Source organism: Chiloscyllium plagiosum, chromosome 7 (genome assembly GCF_004010195.1).
Source record: "Chiloscyllium plagiosum isolate BGI_BamShark_2017 chromosome 7, ASM401019v2, whole genome shotgun sequence".
In the NCBI taxonomy this organism is placed as follows: Eukaryota; Metazoa; Chordata; class Chondrichthyes; order Orectolobiformes; family Hemiscylliidae; genus Chiloscyllium; species Chiloscyllium plagiosum.
The window spans coordinates 15963559-15979309 of NC_057716.1; the positions used below are offsets into that span (position 1 = coordinate 15963559).

General features: G+C 42.8%; 1 protein-coding gene across 1 annotated transcript in view; it reads left to right on the forward strand.

Moving 5' to 3' along the window:
- The window catches only part of LOC122551354 (SH3 domain-binding protein 4-like), a 66059-nt gene that overhangs the window by 38505 nt on the left and 11803 nt on the right, over window positions 1–15751 (forward strand). The window contains exon 4 of the mRNA XM_043693095.1: window positions 15434–15622. Coding sequence (XP_043549030.1) covers window positions 15434–15622 — 189 coding nt within the window. The remainder of the gene's footprint in view (window positions 1–15433; window positions 15623–15751) is intronic.

Sequence of the window (15751 nt, forward strand, 5' to 3'; positions counted from 1 at the left end):
TCTCTCTCTGTCTCTCTCTGTCTCTCTCTCTCTCACTCTCTTACTCTCTCTCTGATGCTTTCACAGCCTTTCCACATTGTAGGGCCCGGAATCAGCCATAATATTCTAGTTGAGGCCAAGGCAGAATTCCTCACAGGTTCATCAAAGTTTGGTTGTGTTTATACTTTGTGCTACTTTTTTCATAAAAGCTGGGAACCCATGTGTTTTACGAACTGCTTTCTCAAACTCTCCTGTCACTGTCAATGTATGAGGGACTTCACTTGGGAATGCAGGAATGGAAAAATTAGGGTCTGTTCTCCTTGGAACTGGAAGGTTAATGGGTGACCTAATTCCAAGATGATGAGAGCTTTTGATAAAGAGAGAAAAGGACTATTCCCTCTGGCTAATGGGGTCAAGAGGCCATAGGCCAGTGGGTTTTTTAAAAATCATTGAGTGAGGGTAATGTGGGGAGATGAGAGATGTTTTCTGTCAGTTATTGGGATTTGAAATGCTTGACCCAGTAAGGCAGTTGGAAGCTGATTCCCATCAACCATTTTAGAAAGGAGTTGGAAGAATTGCTGGAAATGGGGGACTTCACAGAGTTATAAACAATAAAGCAGGGATGTGGGATTCAGCAAGGCTGTTCTTTCAGGCAGGAAGAATGGGCAGAATGGACTCCTTGTATTCAGTAAGGTTTAGAGATCTGGGGATCAATCAGAACAATGTTGGGTGGCACGATGGCTCAGTGGTTAGCACTGCTGCCTCACAGCACCATGGTCCCAGGTTTGATTCCAGCCTTGAGCGACTGTGTGGAGTTTGCGTATTCTCCCCGTGTCTGCATGGTTTCCTCCGGGTGCTCCGGTTTCCTCTCACTGTCTAAAGATGGCAGGTCAGGTGAATTGTCCATGCTAAATTGCCCGTAGTGTTCAGGGATGTATAGGTCAGGTGCATTAGTCAAAGGGAAATGGGTCTGGGTGAGTTACTCTTTGGAAGGTTGGTCTTGTTGGGCCGAAGGGCCTCTGTCCACATTGTAGAGAATCTAATCTAAAATGGTGAGAGCCGCAGTATATTAGATTAGATTAGATTACTTAGTGTGGAAACAGGCCCTTCAGCCCAACAAGTCCACACCGACCTGCCGAAGCTCACCCACCCAGACCCATTCCCCTACATTTACCCCGGACCTAACACTATGGGCAATTTAGCATGACCAATTCACCTAACCTGCACATTTTTGGACTGTGGGAGGAAACCAGAGCACCCGGAGGAAACCCATGCAGACACGGGGAGAATGTGCAAACTCCACACAGACAGTCGCCTGAGGCGGGAATTGAACCCGGGTCTCTGGTGCTGTGAGGCAGCAGTGCTAACCACTGTGCCACCATGCCACCTATTCTTGTAGGTTGTGACAGATTCTCTCTCCATTTCCCTTTTAAATATCCTCAGCACTTGAATCTGAAATGATTTTTGTATTTGTGACGAATACAAGATTGGGAAATGGGCTGTCCTTTCTTATTCGAGCAATCTGTTGCCGCCATGTACTATAACCCTGCATGTGAAATCTCTCCACGCTGATCGTTTTAAAAAGACTCCAGCCAGAGAAGAAGGGGGATACGTTATTTGTTCTCTTTTTCAGTCTGTCAGACATGACTAAAGGAGAGTTGTTGAAATTCTGGTGAATTAACTGTGGATTCATAAATTGGAGCCTAACCATGGCAACAGAGGCCCAGAGCATCTGTGTTCAGTGGGGCTGTTGCACTAGGAAGCATCTTAAATCTGACCTTGAGGATCCTGACAGAATCCATGCAGCCTTGTGAGGAACTTTCACTATATGTTTTGTGTGATCTCGATCTCTGGGCTTTGAACAGTACTTGGAGTGTCTACTACCTGTGTGTGAATTCTTTTCGAGGAAACTATTTCCAGGAAGGTCAGAAATACAGACTGACTGACTGAGCTGACCTCATCTTAGGAAGTGGAAATATGTAATTTTCTGCTTGTGTTTTCTTCCAGGGGTTTGTCAGGATGGGAGGACGGACATGGTGTGTGGGGGTGGGGGAAAAGAGGGCCAGAGAAATAATTTGTGAGTTTTGTTCAGAAGTCAGTTGGCAGAGAGCATCACAGTAGAGACTTCCACATTGAGCAATAGCTGTTCACTGTAGATGCAAGATTCTTACTTTGGCTCCATGTTGGTGAGTAGCTAGAACTGAAGAACCTAGAACTCTGTTGTGAACCGCCATGAGACTTATCCCAAAGCAGTGGTGACTGCATTGAACATGATCCCTAAAGGATGTGATGATCTACTTGGTTCTTACTTTCCTCATTGCACACTGTAAGTGTGAACACCAGTGGAAATATGAAGTCATGGGATGGCTGAGGCACGCAGAAGCCCATCGTGTCAGTGACATTGCGTTATTATTCCTTTGCAGGAACAAATCACCCGATGCCATTCTCCCATCTTTTCTCCATTAACCCTGGAATTGTTTCCTTTTCAGAAAATCTTTTTTGAATGCCTTGATTGAGCCTGCCTCCACCCCCCTTTCTCAGAAGTGCATGCCAGGCTCTAGTCACTCACTGTGCGAAAATAATTTCCCTCCTGTCACCATTGCTGCTTTGTCAATTACCTCAAATCTGTGCCATCTGCTGCTCAATCCTTCCTGACTGTTCTGTCCAGATACCTCATGATTTTGAATGCCTCTATCAAATCTCCCCCAAACCTTTCTTCTCTGAAGAGAACAGTCCCAACCCCCTTAATCTAAATACATATCTAAAATTCTTTTTCAGAAACCATTCTCAAAATCTTTTCTCCACCCTCTTTAAGAACATCATGCCCTTTCTGAACAGTAACAATCAGATGAACACCGTCATCCCAGTTGAAGCTGAAATACTTCCGCACATTTTCCGTAAAACTGTGTTGCTTTTGTGCTCTAAGTCCTGTTAATAAAGCTAGGGATGCCTCTATTGATAAAGTACACTTTCAGTGATTGTGCACATTTACAAGTAGGTCCCTCCCCTTTTGCATTACCTTAAGAATTGTACCTTTATTTTGCATTCTTCCTACTAAAATGACTGACTTCGCATTAAATTTACTCTTGTCACTGGTCATTGCATTCTGCCAACCTGCTCACATCCTTTTGAAGTTCTACCATATCCTTATGCTCTGTTGTTCTGTTGAATGCATATGTCAATTAGTCATTTATTTGATCTTTTGGGTTCTGTGCATGCTGTGGTGTAAAAATCCTTTCCCCTTGTGAGATGGGTCCCATCTGGTTTGTTCTTGAACTGAATTAGAACAGTGCATGGATCACCTCTGAGAATTAGGCTGAAGACTGTGGCTACCATATGCTAACCAGTTGATGCATTTGAAATGGGAAATATCAGAGCAAGCAATTATATTGCTAGATCAGTAAAGCAATACTCAGGGGACGAAAACAATTGATAAGTCCAGATAGTTTGTTCCTGACTGTAACAACTCACCAAGTCTCCTTCGACACCTTCCAAACCCACAACCTTTGCCATCTGGAAGGACAAAGATAGCAGATGCATGAGCATTACTGCCTGCAAGTTCCCAGCAACTATCCTGATGTAGAAATATTTCACTGTTTCTTCACTGAGCCTGGACGATCCATGTTTGTTCACAGCCTAGGTCTCCGTCCCCAGCGGAATTGAGCATGCACCTACAGTACATGGACTACAGCAGTCAGAGAAGGCAACTCACCACCAACTTTTCAAACGCTCTTAGCATTGGATCTATCCAGTGATACTGTCATCCCATGAACAATGTGAAAGATGAGAGGGTTGAGTTATACTTGAGTAACAGAGAAATTTTGAAAGTGAATAGCTGGATGCTACACAAAATAGCAAATGACACAGCATTGACATTGCAACAGTGTCTCATGTTTTGTGACCCAACTGCTTCTTGTTGGCCTCTCGTCTCCATGTGGACAATGTAGGTTAACGTCTCATACATTTTGATGTTGTTTCTGCTTCAATGCTACTGTTTGGAGCCATGTATTGTGGCAGAGAAGCAAGGGTTCAACCTGTCTAAAATAATTTTTGACCAGTTTCAGGTGGATTCATATCAGGGATGTTTTTTGCATTGTTGACTTTCCACTATCCCTTTCCAAGGACGAAGTTTAAAAATCACACCACACCAGGTTTAGTCCAGCAGGTTTATTTGGAAGTACAAGCTTTCCGAGCACTGCTCCTTCTTCAGGTAGCTAGTCGAAGGAACAGCGCTCCGAAAGCTTGTACTTCCAAATAAACCTGTTGGACCAAACCTGGTGTGGTGTGATTTTCAATATTGTCCACTCCTGTCCAACACTGGCACCTCCACATCCTGGCCTTTTGGGGCGACAACCCCTTCTGCACTTTTTCCCCATCATTCTGTCTGGTATTAGATTCTCCTCCAGAGTGCTTCACTGAGACATGCCTCATGCATTTATTGAATGCATTTACTGTTCCTCTAACCAGAACTTCTGGGCTGTTTTTCTTAGAGATGCAGGCATCATTCACAAGGCCAGCATTTAGTGTCCATCCCTAATTGCCTTTGAACTGAGTGTCTTGCTAAGTCATTTCAGAGGGCAGTTAAGACTCAACCACATTGCTGTGTATCTGGAGTCCCATGTGGACCAGACCAGGCAAAGACAGCAGAGCTTCTGCCCAAAAGGACATTAGTAGCCCAGGTTGGAAGCGACTTGCTTCTCTTCATTCCCTTTTGAGGTTATTCATTACATTGTGAGAGTAACCTTATCAGGCAATGCATTCCAAATTCTAGTTCCTCATTGCATAAGAAAGCAATTCTGTATCCCCCAGACTTGTTATTCATGTACAATTAAAAGATGCAGTGATCTGTTCACATCTACTATGATGTAAATTTCTCAATTGTTGAGGCAGTGTAACTCACAAAACATTCTAAATTACCAATTGTGGCAATGCACAGTGGAGTCACAAGCATCTAAAAACAGGAAAGTCTAATTAATACGTCGAAAAGGAGCGTTTTCATTTTGTATGCAGTCTATTCTGACCACCGTTCTGAAACTGTTATTAAACAGATATTCAATTTTTGAAGTATATCTGATAAATCATAAGTCTACTTGATGGATCATTGGTCTGTCCTGTTTAATCTGAGACTCTTTGACTACCTTTTGGAAGGATCATTATAGCTGTGCTGGTATTATGTAACTACTGTACACAGAATGTGCTAGATACAGTAGTCATGATAGCTGCACTTTGCCAGGATAAAGAAAAGAACAAAGAAAATTTACAGCCCAAGACCAGGCCCTTCGGCCGTCCAAGCCTGAGCCAGTGCAAAACCTACTGCCCAATCCTAAGCATCTGCATCCCTCTGCTCCCCACCTACTCATGCATCTGTCCAGATGCACCTTAAGTGAATTTACAGTGCCTGCCTCTACTACCTCTGCTGGCAACACGTTGCAGGCACTTACCACCCTCTGTGTAAAGTACTTTCCATGTGTATCCCCCTTAAACATTTCACCTTTCACCTTGAACACGTGACCTCTTGTTATTGAAACCCTCACCCTGGGAAAAAGCTTATCTCTACCCTGTCTATACCCTTCATGATTTTGTAGACCTCAATCAGGTCCCGCTTCAATCTCCTTTTTTCTAATGAAAACAATCCTAACCTACTCAACCTCTCTTCGTAGATAGCACCTTCCATCGCAGGGAACACCCTCATAAACCTTCGCTGCACCCTTTCCAAAGCGCCCACATCCTTTTGGTAACTTGGTGACCAGAACTGTACTTAGTATTCTAAACACGGCTGAACCAAAGTCTGTACAATTTTAACATGACCTGCCAGCTCTTATACTCAATACCTCGTCCGATGAAGGCAAGCATACTATATGCCTTCTTGACCACTTTATCCACCTGTGCAGCCATCTTCAGGTACAATGGACCTGAACTCCCAGATCTCTCTGCTCATCAACTTTTCCCAAGGCTCTTTCATTTACAGTATAGTTTGCTTTAGAAATATACTTCCCAAGAAGCATCACCTCATATTTGCTTAGATTGAAATCCATCGACCACTTCTCCACCCAACTCTCCAGTCTATCTACATTCTTCTGTATTCTTTGATAGTCCCCTATTCTTTCTGCTACTCCACCAAACTTCGTGTCATCTGCAAACTTACTGATCAGACCAACTTCCAGATCGTTTATGTATATCACAAACAGTGGCCCCAGCAATGATCCCTGTGGAACACCACTGGTCACCTTACTCCATTTCGAGAAACTCCCTTTAACTATTACTCTGTCTTCTGTTGCTCAACCAGTTCTTTATCTACCTAGCTAGAACACTCTGCACACTATGTGACTTCACTTTCTCCATTAGTTAACCATGAGGAACCTTATCATACGCCTCACCAAAGTCCATGTATATGACATCCACACCCTTTCCTTTATCTATCAACTTGGTCACTTCCTCAAAGAACTCTATTAAATTGGTAAGGCACAATCGCCCTGGCACAAAACCATGTTGCCTATCACTGATAAGCCCATTCGTTTCCAAATATAAATAGATTTTAACCCTCAGTACCTTCTCCAGCAACTTTCCCACCACTCACGCAGGCTCACTGGTCTGTAGTTACCTGGAATATCCCTACTACCCTTCTTGTACAGGGGGACAACATGAGCAACCTTCCAGTCCTCCAGCACTTCACCTGTGTTTAAGGATGCTACAAAAATATCAGTCAGGGCCCCAGATATTTCCTCTCTTGCGCCTCTCAGCAACCTGGGATAGATCACATCCAGTTCTCAAACTAATAGTCATATAATGTGCTGTTATTACATAAGTGTAAAATAAGACGAGGCCTTTCCGTCCCACAAGTATGTTCTAATATTCAATCTGCTCATGGTCGATCCACATCTTACCTCCATTTGGGCAGTTGGTTCCTTAGCCTTATCATCCTTGCCGAGTACACACATATCAATCTCAGTTTTAAAATCTTCATTTGATTTCCAGCCTCCAAAAGATTTATTTTAAGCACAGGGAGTTTAGATTTCCACTGCCTTCGTGTGAAGAAGTGCTTCCTAACGTTGACCCTGAATTTTATTCTCAAGTCCAGTTGTCTTATCCTTGTATTAACTTGGTTTTGTATTCTTAACATGAAAGGAACAAGTTTCTTGCTTGCTCGCTATCTCTTGGCCTTTAATCATCAAAAGTATCTTCAATTAAATCAACTCTTAACCATCTATACACAAGGAAATATAAGGCTCCCAAATGCAACAGTTCATTAGTGGGCAGCACGGTGGTACAGTGGTTAGCACTGCTGCCTCACAGCGCCAGAGACCCGGGTTCAATTCCCACCTCAGGCGACTTTGTGGAGTTTGCACGTTCTCCCCGTGTCTGCGTGGGTTTCCTCCGGGTGCTCCGGTTTCCTCCCACAGTCCAAAGATGTGCAGGTCAGGTGGGTTGACCATGCTAAATTCCCCATAGTGTTAGGTAAGGGGTAAATGTAGGGGTATGGGTGGTTTGCGCTTCGGCGGGTCGGTGTGGACTTGTTGGGCCGAAGGACCTGTTTCCACACTGTAAGTAATCTAATCTAATTCGGGGATTGGGTTTGGGTGGGGTACTCTTCAGAGGGTCGGTGTGGATTTGCTGGGCCGAAGTGCCTGTTTCCACACTGCAGCGATTCTGTGATCTAATCCTATGATCTAACCTGTCCTTTTAATTAGCCCAGGTATCATTCAGATGAATTTGTGCTCTGGCAAAACAAATCTGCTGTTCCTGAGTTGCTTAGAAATGGGGAGTAAGTAGAACTCTGTGCAGCTGTAATTTAATCCAATCCTCTTGAATTATTTTTATGGATTAGTTTTTTTTAACACATCTAATAGTTGTCAGTGACATCTGTCTACAGACTCCTAAGTCTCTTTGTACCTTCACTGATCATCCTTCACTGATCATAGCTTCTCCGCATTTAGAAAATACTCTTGCCTTTCTTTCTTTCTTGACTCTGAGACGAATGGTCTCACACTTGATCACATTGAACCCATTAGAACCAATGTTGCCTGTTTGCTTAATTTATCAGTGTCACTTTAGCAAATTTTTGCTGTCAACTAACATACTTGTTTGTCACCCATCTTGCTGATGTCAGTAAATCTGAAATCATGGCTCTTTATTCCTTCATACAAGGCATTTCTAAATATGGTGAAAAGCTGAGGCTCATTGCAAGTGTCTGGGCGCTACCATTGGTCACATCTCACCAGTTGACACCAATACCTATTGTTCCTTTGTGTCTCCTACCTCACTAATGATTGCCTCTATTTCTACATAGATTCATTTTTGTTAGCTTTGGATGCCTTATCTTTTTCACCTGAAAAAGATATCCAAGACTGGGGCCAGGTGTATGAAATGGAAGCTCATCTCACAACGGATTGGACATTATGAATCTTGGACTATGATCTCCTTATCCTTGCAGGTTTTCATTTGCAATTCTATCAGGCCTTCAGAGATACTGGAGCTGCTAGTTCACAGCTCTGTTCCATCCATCCTGGGGTGGGTGAGTAGCTGGAGATCAATTTCTGAAGGGAAAGGAAGGGAGCTGTGGCTCTTTGGAAGTGTATTTCGATCTACAATTCAGTGGACAGAAACTGCATGTAGTTATGTGTAAGTTTCTTTGTTCATCAGTTGTCACCTTGCTATATGCTACACATACATCCCGAGCTTGATGTGGTGGCTATCTTAGTATAAGTATTTTTTCTAGGATGCACGTTCTTCAGAAAAGGTTCTTCTTGATGTATATTATGGAAGAAATACTGAGGAGAGCTCTTCTCGCTTTTAAATCCAATGAATTTATCTATTGGTTCTTGTTTCTATTAATCACGTTTCTCAAACTAGAAAGTTTGGAAATCTCTAAACTTAAGGTATAATGTGTGTATGAGTCAGGAATGTAGAGAGTGTAGTTATTTTCTCTGCATTTCCAATGTACACATTACAATAATAAAAGTTACATTGTTCTTCATTTAGCCTGCTACTTCAGCCATATTTGCAAATAACAATTGGAAAGCGAGGACTTGTCTATAGTAACATTGGAGTCGGACATGTGTAACTCTGCTGAAAACAAGCCAATGTTATTGGCATCTGTACAATTGCCAGCCTTGACTCCCATCTTGAGCAAGAATAGCACCAACTAAAGCTCCATTCTGGTTTAGCACTTGTGTGCAATACTGAGGGAACGCTGCACTGTCAAAGGTGTCATCTTTTGTATGAGGCACTTAGGTAAATGTAAAAGGTAGCATACTTGAAGTGCTGGGGGTGTGAGATGCTCCTACAATGTCCCTGAAAGAGCATTAAGCAAGTTATTCAGTTATTTGAGCTGTTTGAGAGTTTGCTGCACATAAGTTGCCTGCTACATCTCAACAACACAACAGTGACTATATTATGAATGTACTTTATTCATTGTAAAGGATTTTACGATATCCTGAGGTTATAAAAGGTGCAATGGAAATGTGTCTTTCTTCAATCGAGGGCTCAGTAATGTTTCACAACGTTGAGTCAGTTTAACACACTCATGATGCCAGATCTAATTTGCCTCTTTTAACTGGTTGAACTGTTGCAGTGCATTTACAAATCTGATCCTCTAGCTTTCTCTCTTGTCCATGGATTTAGCTCAGGCTCCCCAAATGCCAGCCTTTAAAGGTGACAAGACCTATGGGAAGCAACGCTCAGAACCCTTTCTCTCTCTCTCGTCTTTGTCAACAGCAGAAATGACGACAAAGGAAATGAGCTGTTTTCAAGGAATTATTGGCTTTGATCCAAGCAGGATGTGCTTGTCATAATTAATTGCATTTTCAAACTGAAGAAAGCACGTTGCTGTTTTGCACGTCAGGGAGAGGGGGTGTAGTTGATACATATTACAGAGGAATGTTGGCGGGGCACTAACTGAAGCCTGCAGTTTTCCTCTTAATTGTCTGTAAAATTTTGGAATGCCTTAGATTAATTTAAATGTCAGTCATTAAATGTCAAAATTGGCCTGGGGGTGGTGCACTTTTTCAGTGCTGAATCTTTTGAAAAATAACATAACCTATCCTCATTGAGTATACGTTGACTGTATTCATTGTGCACCTTCTGTGAACATGTCCTAATGGAAGACTATGGAGGGAAATGTTACCAAGCACCAAGTCATGATTTTGAATTAAATCATTTCTTATAATCACGGTGAAACCATGGTCCAAGCCCGAAATTGTGCAACTTAATTCATTGTCGTTCAAGCAGAACTCACTGTGCGGGCTTTACTCATCAAGTAACATTCATCATGACAGTACAGTAAGATTGCAAGGTTCAGAATTGCTACAGATAATTGTGTACACGTGTCCCTTTTTCTTCGAAGTGTATATATTCCCATTTTCTATAACAACGTTGAGGAAATTTTGCCATTTCCAGGCCACCCATTGCAATATATTGCAGGCCATGGGAAAATAAGTATTCATTCCTTCACCTTTAATGGGTGGAGCAATGAAAATTAGTTGAAAAATGGTTTCAGCATGGATCATCGTGGAGTGGCACTGATGTCCAGGCAATGCTGGTGGGCCTTAATTTTGTTGAAAGTTTGTGTATGCCATTGATGCTACTTAGCTACTAGAAGCTCAATACTGAAGTGGTGCAAATAGCTCACCATGATGTGGCTGATGCTCGCTGAGCCATAGGTTAAAAATCTAATTTCTTCATGGAAACAGACCTTTGTTTATTCATTAATACCGCAAGATGTGTTCTGCATCCCTCCACTATGATGCTGAGTCATTGAAACCACTTGAATTCCATAGCATGGTGTCAGGAGCACCAATTCTCCTGAATAGTCTCTTAAGTATTAAAAGAGCACATGGCCACACCCCTTTCAGGGTCTCCTTAATTGCTTTACTGTTTTATCCATACAAATCAGTTTAAAGCAATCTGTTTGGGTATGCTTTAAATCAAACTCTTTCTCCTGATCCGCATCACTATCGGGAAGTATTGTCATGTCTTCTGGAATGGTCATTGAATTACTGGTTCTTCTCTATAATGTGCGTTTCATCAACACTAATTCACTATAAAGTGATTGACGAATAGGGGACGCTGTTTAGATTAGATTCCCTACAGTGTGGAAACAGACCCTTCGGCCCAGCAGGTCCACACCAACCCTCCAAAGAGTAACCCACCTCGACCCATTCCCCTACCATACACTTACCCCTGACTAATGCACCTAACACTATGGGACAATTTAGCATGGCCAATGCACCTAACCTGCACATCTTTGGATTGTGGGAGGAAACCGGAGGAAACCCACGCACACGTGGGGAGAATGTGCAAACTCCACACAGACAGTCGCCCGAGGCAGGAATCAAATCGGGTCCCTGACGCTGTGAGGCAGCAGTGCTAACCACTGCTATATGTGGGTATGGTGGCATTAAAGTGTTGGCTATAACGCGATTGCATTGTCAACACTTTAAGTGCTATTTTTATTGCCCACATTTTATATAGCACAGGATTGCACAAGAACACAACAACTGTGTTATAGAAAAGATGCCTGTACAATCGTTGGATCTTTTAATAGCCCCCGAATGACTGATTAGATGATCCTGCCCCTGGATTGTTGCCTCATTTCAAATGTTTGTGCTTCTCATAGTGCACCATCGTTCTCAGTCAATACTACACAAGAGCAACAGCCTGTATCAAAGACTCGTGTCGGGCTGAAACCAAAGCAATTCTCATTCATATGCAACCATTTTATTTGAATTTCTCAGTGTATGAAAATCTAACACAACTGCGTTGCTTCATTGCTTGGTAAGCTCAGAAACCAGGAAAAGGGCATCCACCTTGGCTGTATCCCAGCTGCCCGGCATCTAGCCATGCCATGGCTTACCCACACCTCAGCGTGCCACAGCTGCCCTGCATCTCATCATGCTGCCCTGTACCTCACTGTGCCTTAGCTATACCGACTTGACATCCCAGCTGCTGAGAGAAATTGGTGAAAGTGGTGATATTAATTTTTGGTATAGAATACATTAGGCTCCTCAGTGTAGAATCTTACTGTAACCAGTGCAATAAGATGTTACGTAAATGCAAAGAATATTATGTCACATAAATGCAAAGAGTATTATGTCTGTCCTGAACAGTGCAGCCGGTGCAGCAACTTTGTATTGTTTTTATTTTAAACTAATATTTGGCTAAGTTATTTTGTTTGTTCTGCAGTTGTTTTAGTTTCCTTGTGTGCTTGTCGTCATTCCTGAATCCCAGCTGTCTCCACGTGTCTCTGCCGTTGTGTTTCTTCACTTTAGGTTGGGAAGTGAGGGGGAGGACACTTCATTGTCTCTCTCTGTTACCTACATCCCGTTCAGACTCAGGCACCATGAAACAAAACTGCAAGTTGATATTGAGAAGGAGACAACTGGCCTGTCTGTTTTAGAGCTAAGGGCACAGGCACTGTTACCTTCACAGTGCAGTGAACTGAATGGATGTATTATCCACTCTGATTGAATTGCTGTGTCGTCTTAATATCAGTCTTCCCCGGGGATTCCTCTTTGTAGCTTTCTTTCAGTGTAATCTCCATTCACAGTGTTTTGTTGTCGGCTCACCGTTCCAAGCCAGTTCGCCAATTGTCGATCTTACACTAACATGAGCTGCCCAGACCCATTTTTGCTAGTTCTATATTGTATGGTATTAACAACTGTCCTCCGCCCTCGCAGCCATCACCCCCTACCTCCACAAAGTGGAGCGAATCAGGTACTTAAACATCACTATTAGCAGTGATGCAGTCATTGCAGCGCTAACAGAGGCTATTCAGCCCATCACTTCCAATGTGCTTATCTGTAATGCCATCCTGTGAGTTCCCTGCTCTCCCAATAGCACTGCAAGTGTTTCCTTCAAGCGCCTGTCTAATTTAAAATCTTTTAAAATCATTCATCATCTCGGCTTCCACTGCAATAGCTAAAAGGATAAACAATTACAGACAAATATCTAGGTTGCTGAATTGTGGAGACTGAACGAGCCCTGTAATCAAGAAACTGTTGAGCCACTCAACGACTGTTCAACACCTTTCTGAAAGGAATTGTGTTACAACTAGTGAAATAGCCTTTCCAAGCCCTGAGTGAGACAGGATCTATCTCCTCTTTCCCCTGCTAATTGGAAGTAGTTTCCATGAAGAATATGCATTAAAACAGCTGAGTAAAAGTGGCAGGAGAGAGGAAGATATATGTTGAGCTTACTACTGCCCATTTCCCCCTCATTATTGACCATTTGGTTCTTTAGGGCTTGGGACCTCAATGATGAACCCCTTCACTGTGGGACTTAAACCTGCAGCCCTCGGCTGCCACGTTGGGAGTGCTCCCACTGAGCCACGTCAGACACCTATGAAACTCACATTTTATCTGCCAACATATTTCTTGGCTCCTACAGTACTGTCCCACCTCTGCAGGAATATCATAATTATATCACTGGGTATCCTGAATGCAGAGAAAGCTGGGGAGTGGGACTAACTAGATATGGTCATAGAATTGATGGACTGAATTGCCTCCATTTGAGCTGTATGATCCAGTAGTTCTACAAATGCTATTGGGTAGCTGCAAAGCAGACTATTACAAAAGATATGCTTTCTGATACTGAAGATGTTTCAGTATATCCTAAGGCTGTACAATCTCTCTAATTCAGTTGCATTGATAGCCACAGTAGACTATGTACATGCTCCGTTGATTGAATGCCTTGTAATAGAACCTTATTGTTACCATTGGTCCTCCACTGCCATTAGGTGCAAGTACTGCTGTACCTGGTGCGTCTTGAGAGAACTAGTTTGGGAGATGTTTCTATCCTCCAAAAGCAGCAGGATTTAGCAAAAGTGTTAAAACTGTCCCTTGTATTATCCTTACACAAATTAGCAACAAATACTTTAGTGTTTGATGTAGATTTTACATTATAGTCTTGTGATATCAGTTGCAATTTGTAACATTGGAATGGGTATTGGCTGCAGCCCCACAGCCCAGAAGGGAATGAGTATCATCATGGAGGTGATCGTCCCAGGGATTGGTGTGAAGCCTACAATTGTCTTACTTAATGACCGGGGCAGTGATGTGGACAGTTTGTTAACAGATTGTTTGTGACTCTAGGCAGCCAGCAACTTGATGCCAAAATCCAACGTAAGGATGAAGTGTTTGTAGGTATGCAGTCGACTGCCAAGAGGTTTAGTTGTGCTTGGTACATATATCACCACAATGTTAAATTGTAATTGATTTAGTTAAATGCCACACATATTAGTTGGGTCACAGAATGCCATGTTATTTGTGGGGAATGTTACTGAAAGTTTAAAAGGGAAACGATCTTGGTGCACAAGACAAAGGGCACCATTTTGGCATTCTGTGGGTTATACAGCAAACTGCAGCTTGGGTACAGGGCCCAGTTTTGATCCGACCCACTAAGTTGGTGACATATAGCCCTTGGAAAGAGCCAGTAGAGAATTACAACGATGAACACTTGCTTAAGGAACTTGATCTACTTGGCCTCAGGGTTCTTGGTGTAGTTACAGAGAAACTAGGACTTAAAACTGAGCTGATCAAGGTCAATGGAATAATGAAGGATTGGATAATCTGCCTCACCAAGGTGAGGATGACCAAAGGAGATGACCGTGTGAGAGAGTAGGAATTGATTGAATTATTAGGTAGTTCGTTTCCCAGAGATCAGTCTGTGTGTGTGTGGAATGTGTGACTAGCTGGTGTGCTGGGCACTGACTCTATAACCCTTTGACAGGCAACTGGGGTTCCTGACTGGGGCAGAGATAAAGCAGGTTAGTAACTTTGTAGTTAACAATTGGACTATGTGACCTCCCAGACTAGTTTCGGGAATTTTCAAGAGTAACATTCCTTTGTTCATCCTGGATTTTTGTACTCTTTTTGTTGCCTTTCCCTGAAGACCAAACAGCTACAGGATGACTGGAAGAAATGTTTAAGGATGTCCACTAACTAGATTAATACCTGGGATGTTAGATGGAATAGGTTTGTATCTGCTGGAGTTTAGGAGGCTGTGAGGTGCCACTTGATTGGAACGTGCAAGATCTGAGGATCCTTGACAGGGTGGATGTTTAAAAGGCATTTCCTCAACTGGGCAGATTTAAAAATGGAAATCACTCTTGGAGAAATAGAGTTTCACCTGAGTTGAAAATAATTCTTTGCTCCCAGATGTTTGAGAAAGAGATTTCCAAAAACTTAAAGTCTGTGGTCACCGAGCCTTAATTATTTTTAAGGAAGACATAGTTTCTTGATCAACAAGAGGGTGAAAGCTTCTCTGAGTAGGCTGGAATATGGAACAACCAGAATCTTATTGAGTGTATGAATGACCTACCCATGGTTCATATAGCCGTCACGGTGCTCCATGTATCAAGCATGGGATGGGCTCAGTGGATCTGTTGGTCTTTTCCTGACCACCCTATGTTTGTATCTCACAGCTTCTGAATATTTTCCTCTTTGTCACCCCCCCCCAGGCCTTGTTGAAACTCGATTGTCAGGGTCTGGTTGCCAGGCTCATCCAGGATTTTGTCCTCCTCACCACTGCCGTTGAAGTGGCCCCTAGATGGAGAGAATTAGCTGAGAAACTGGCCAAAGTTTCTCGGCAGCAGATGGAAGCTTACGAAGCTCCGCACAGAGACAAGAATGGAGTTGTCGAGACTGAGGTGAGATTATTCAGCCAGCACCAGCTCAGTGCAGCATGCAGTATCTGAATCTGAAGCTGCGTTTGTACTACTGTATTGATACATCTATTCTTTTTAAGAACGTTTCTGCATTAGATGTTTGGTTCTGGT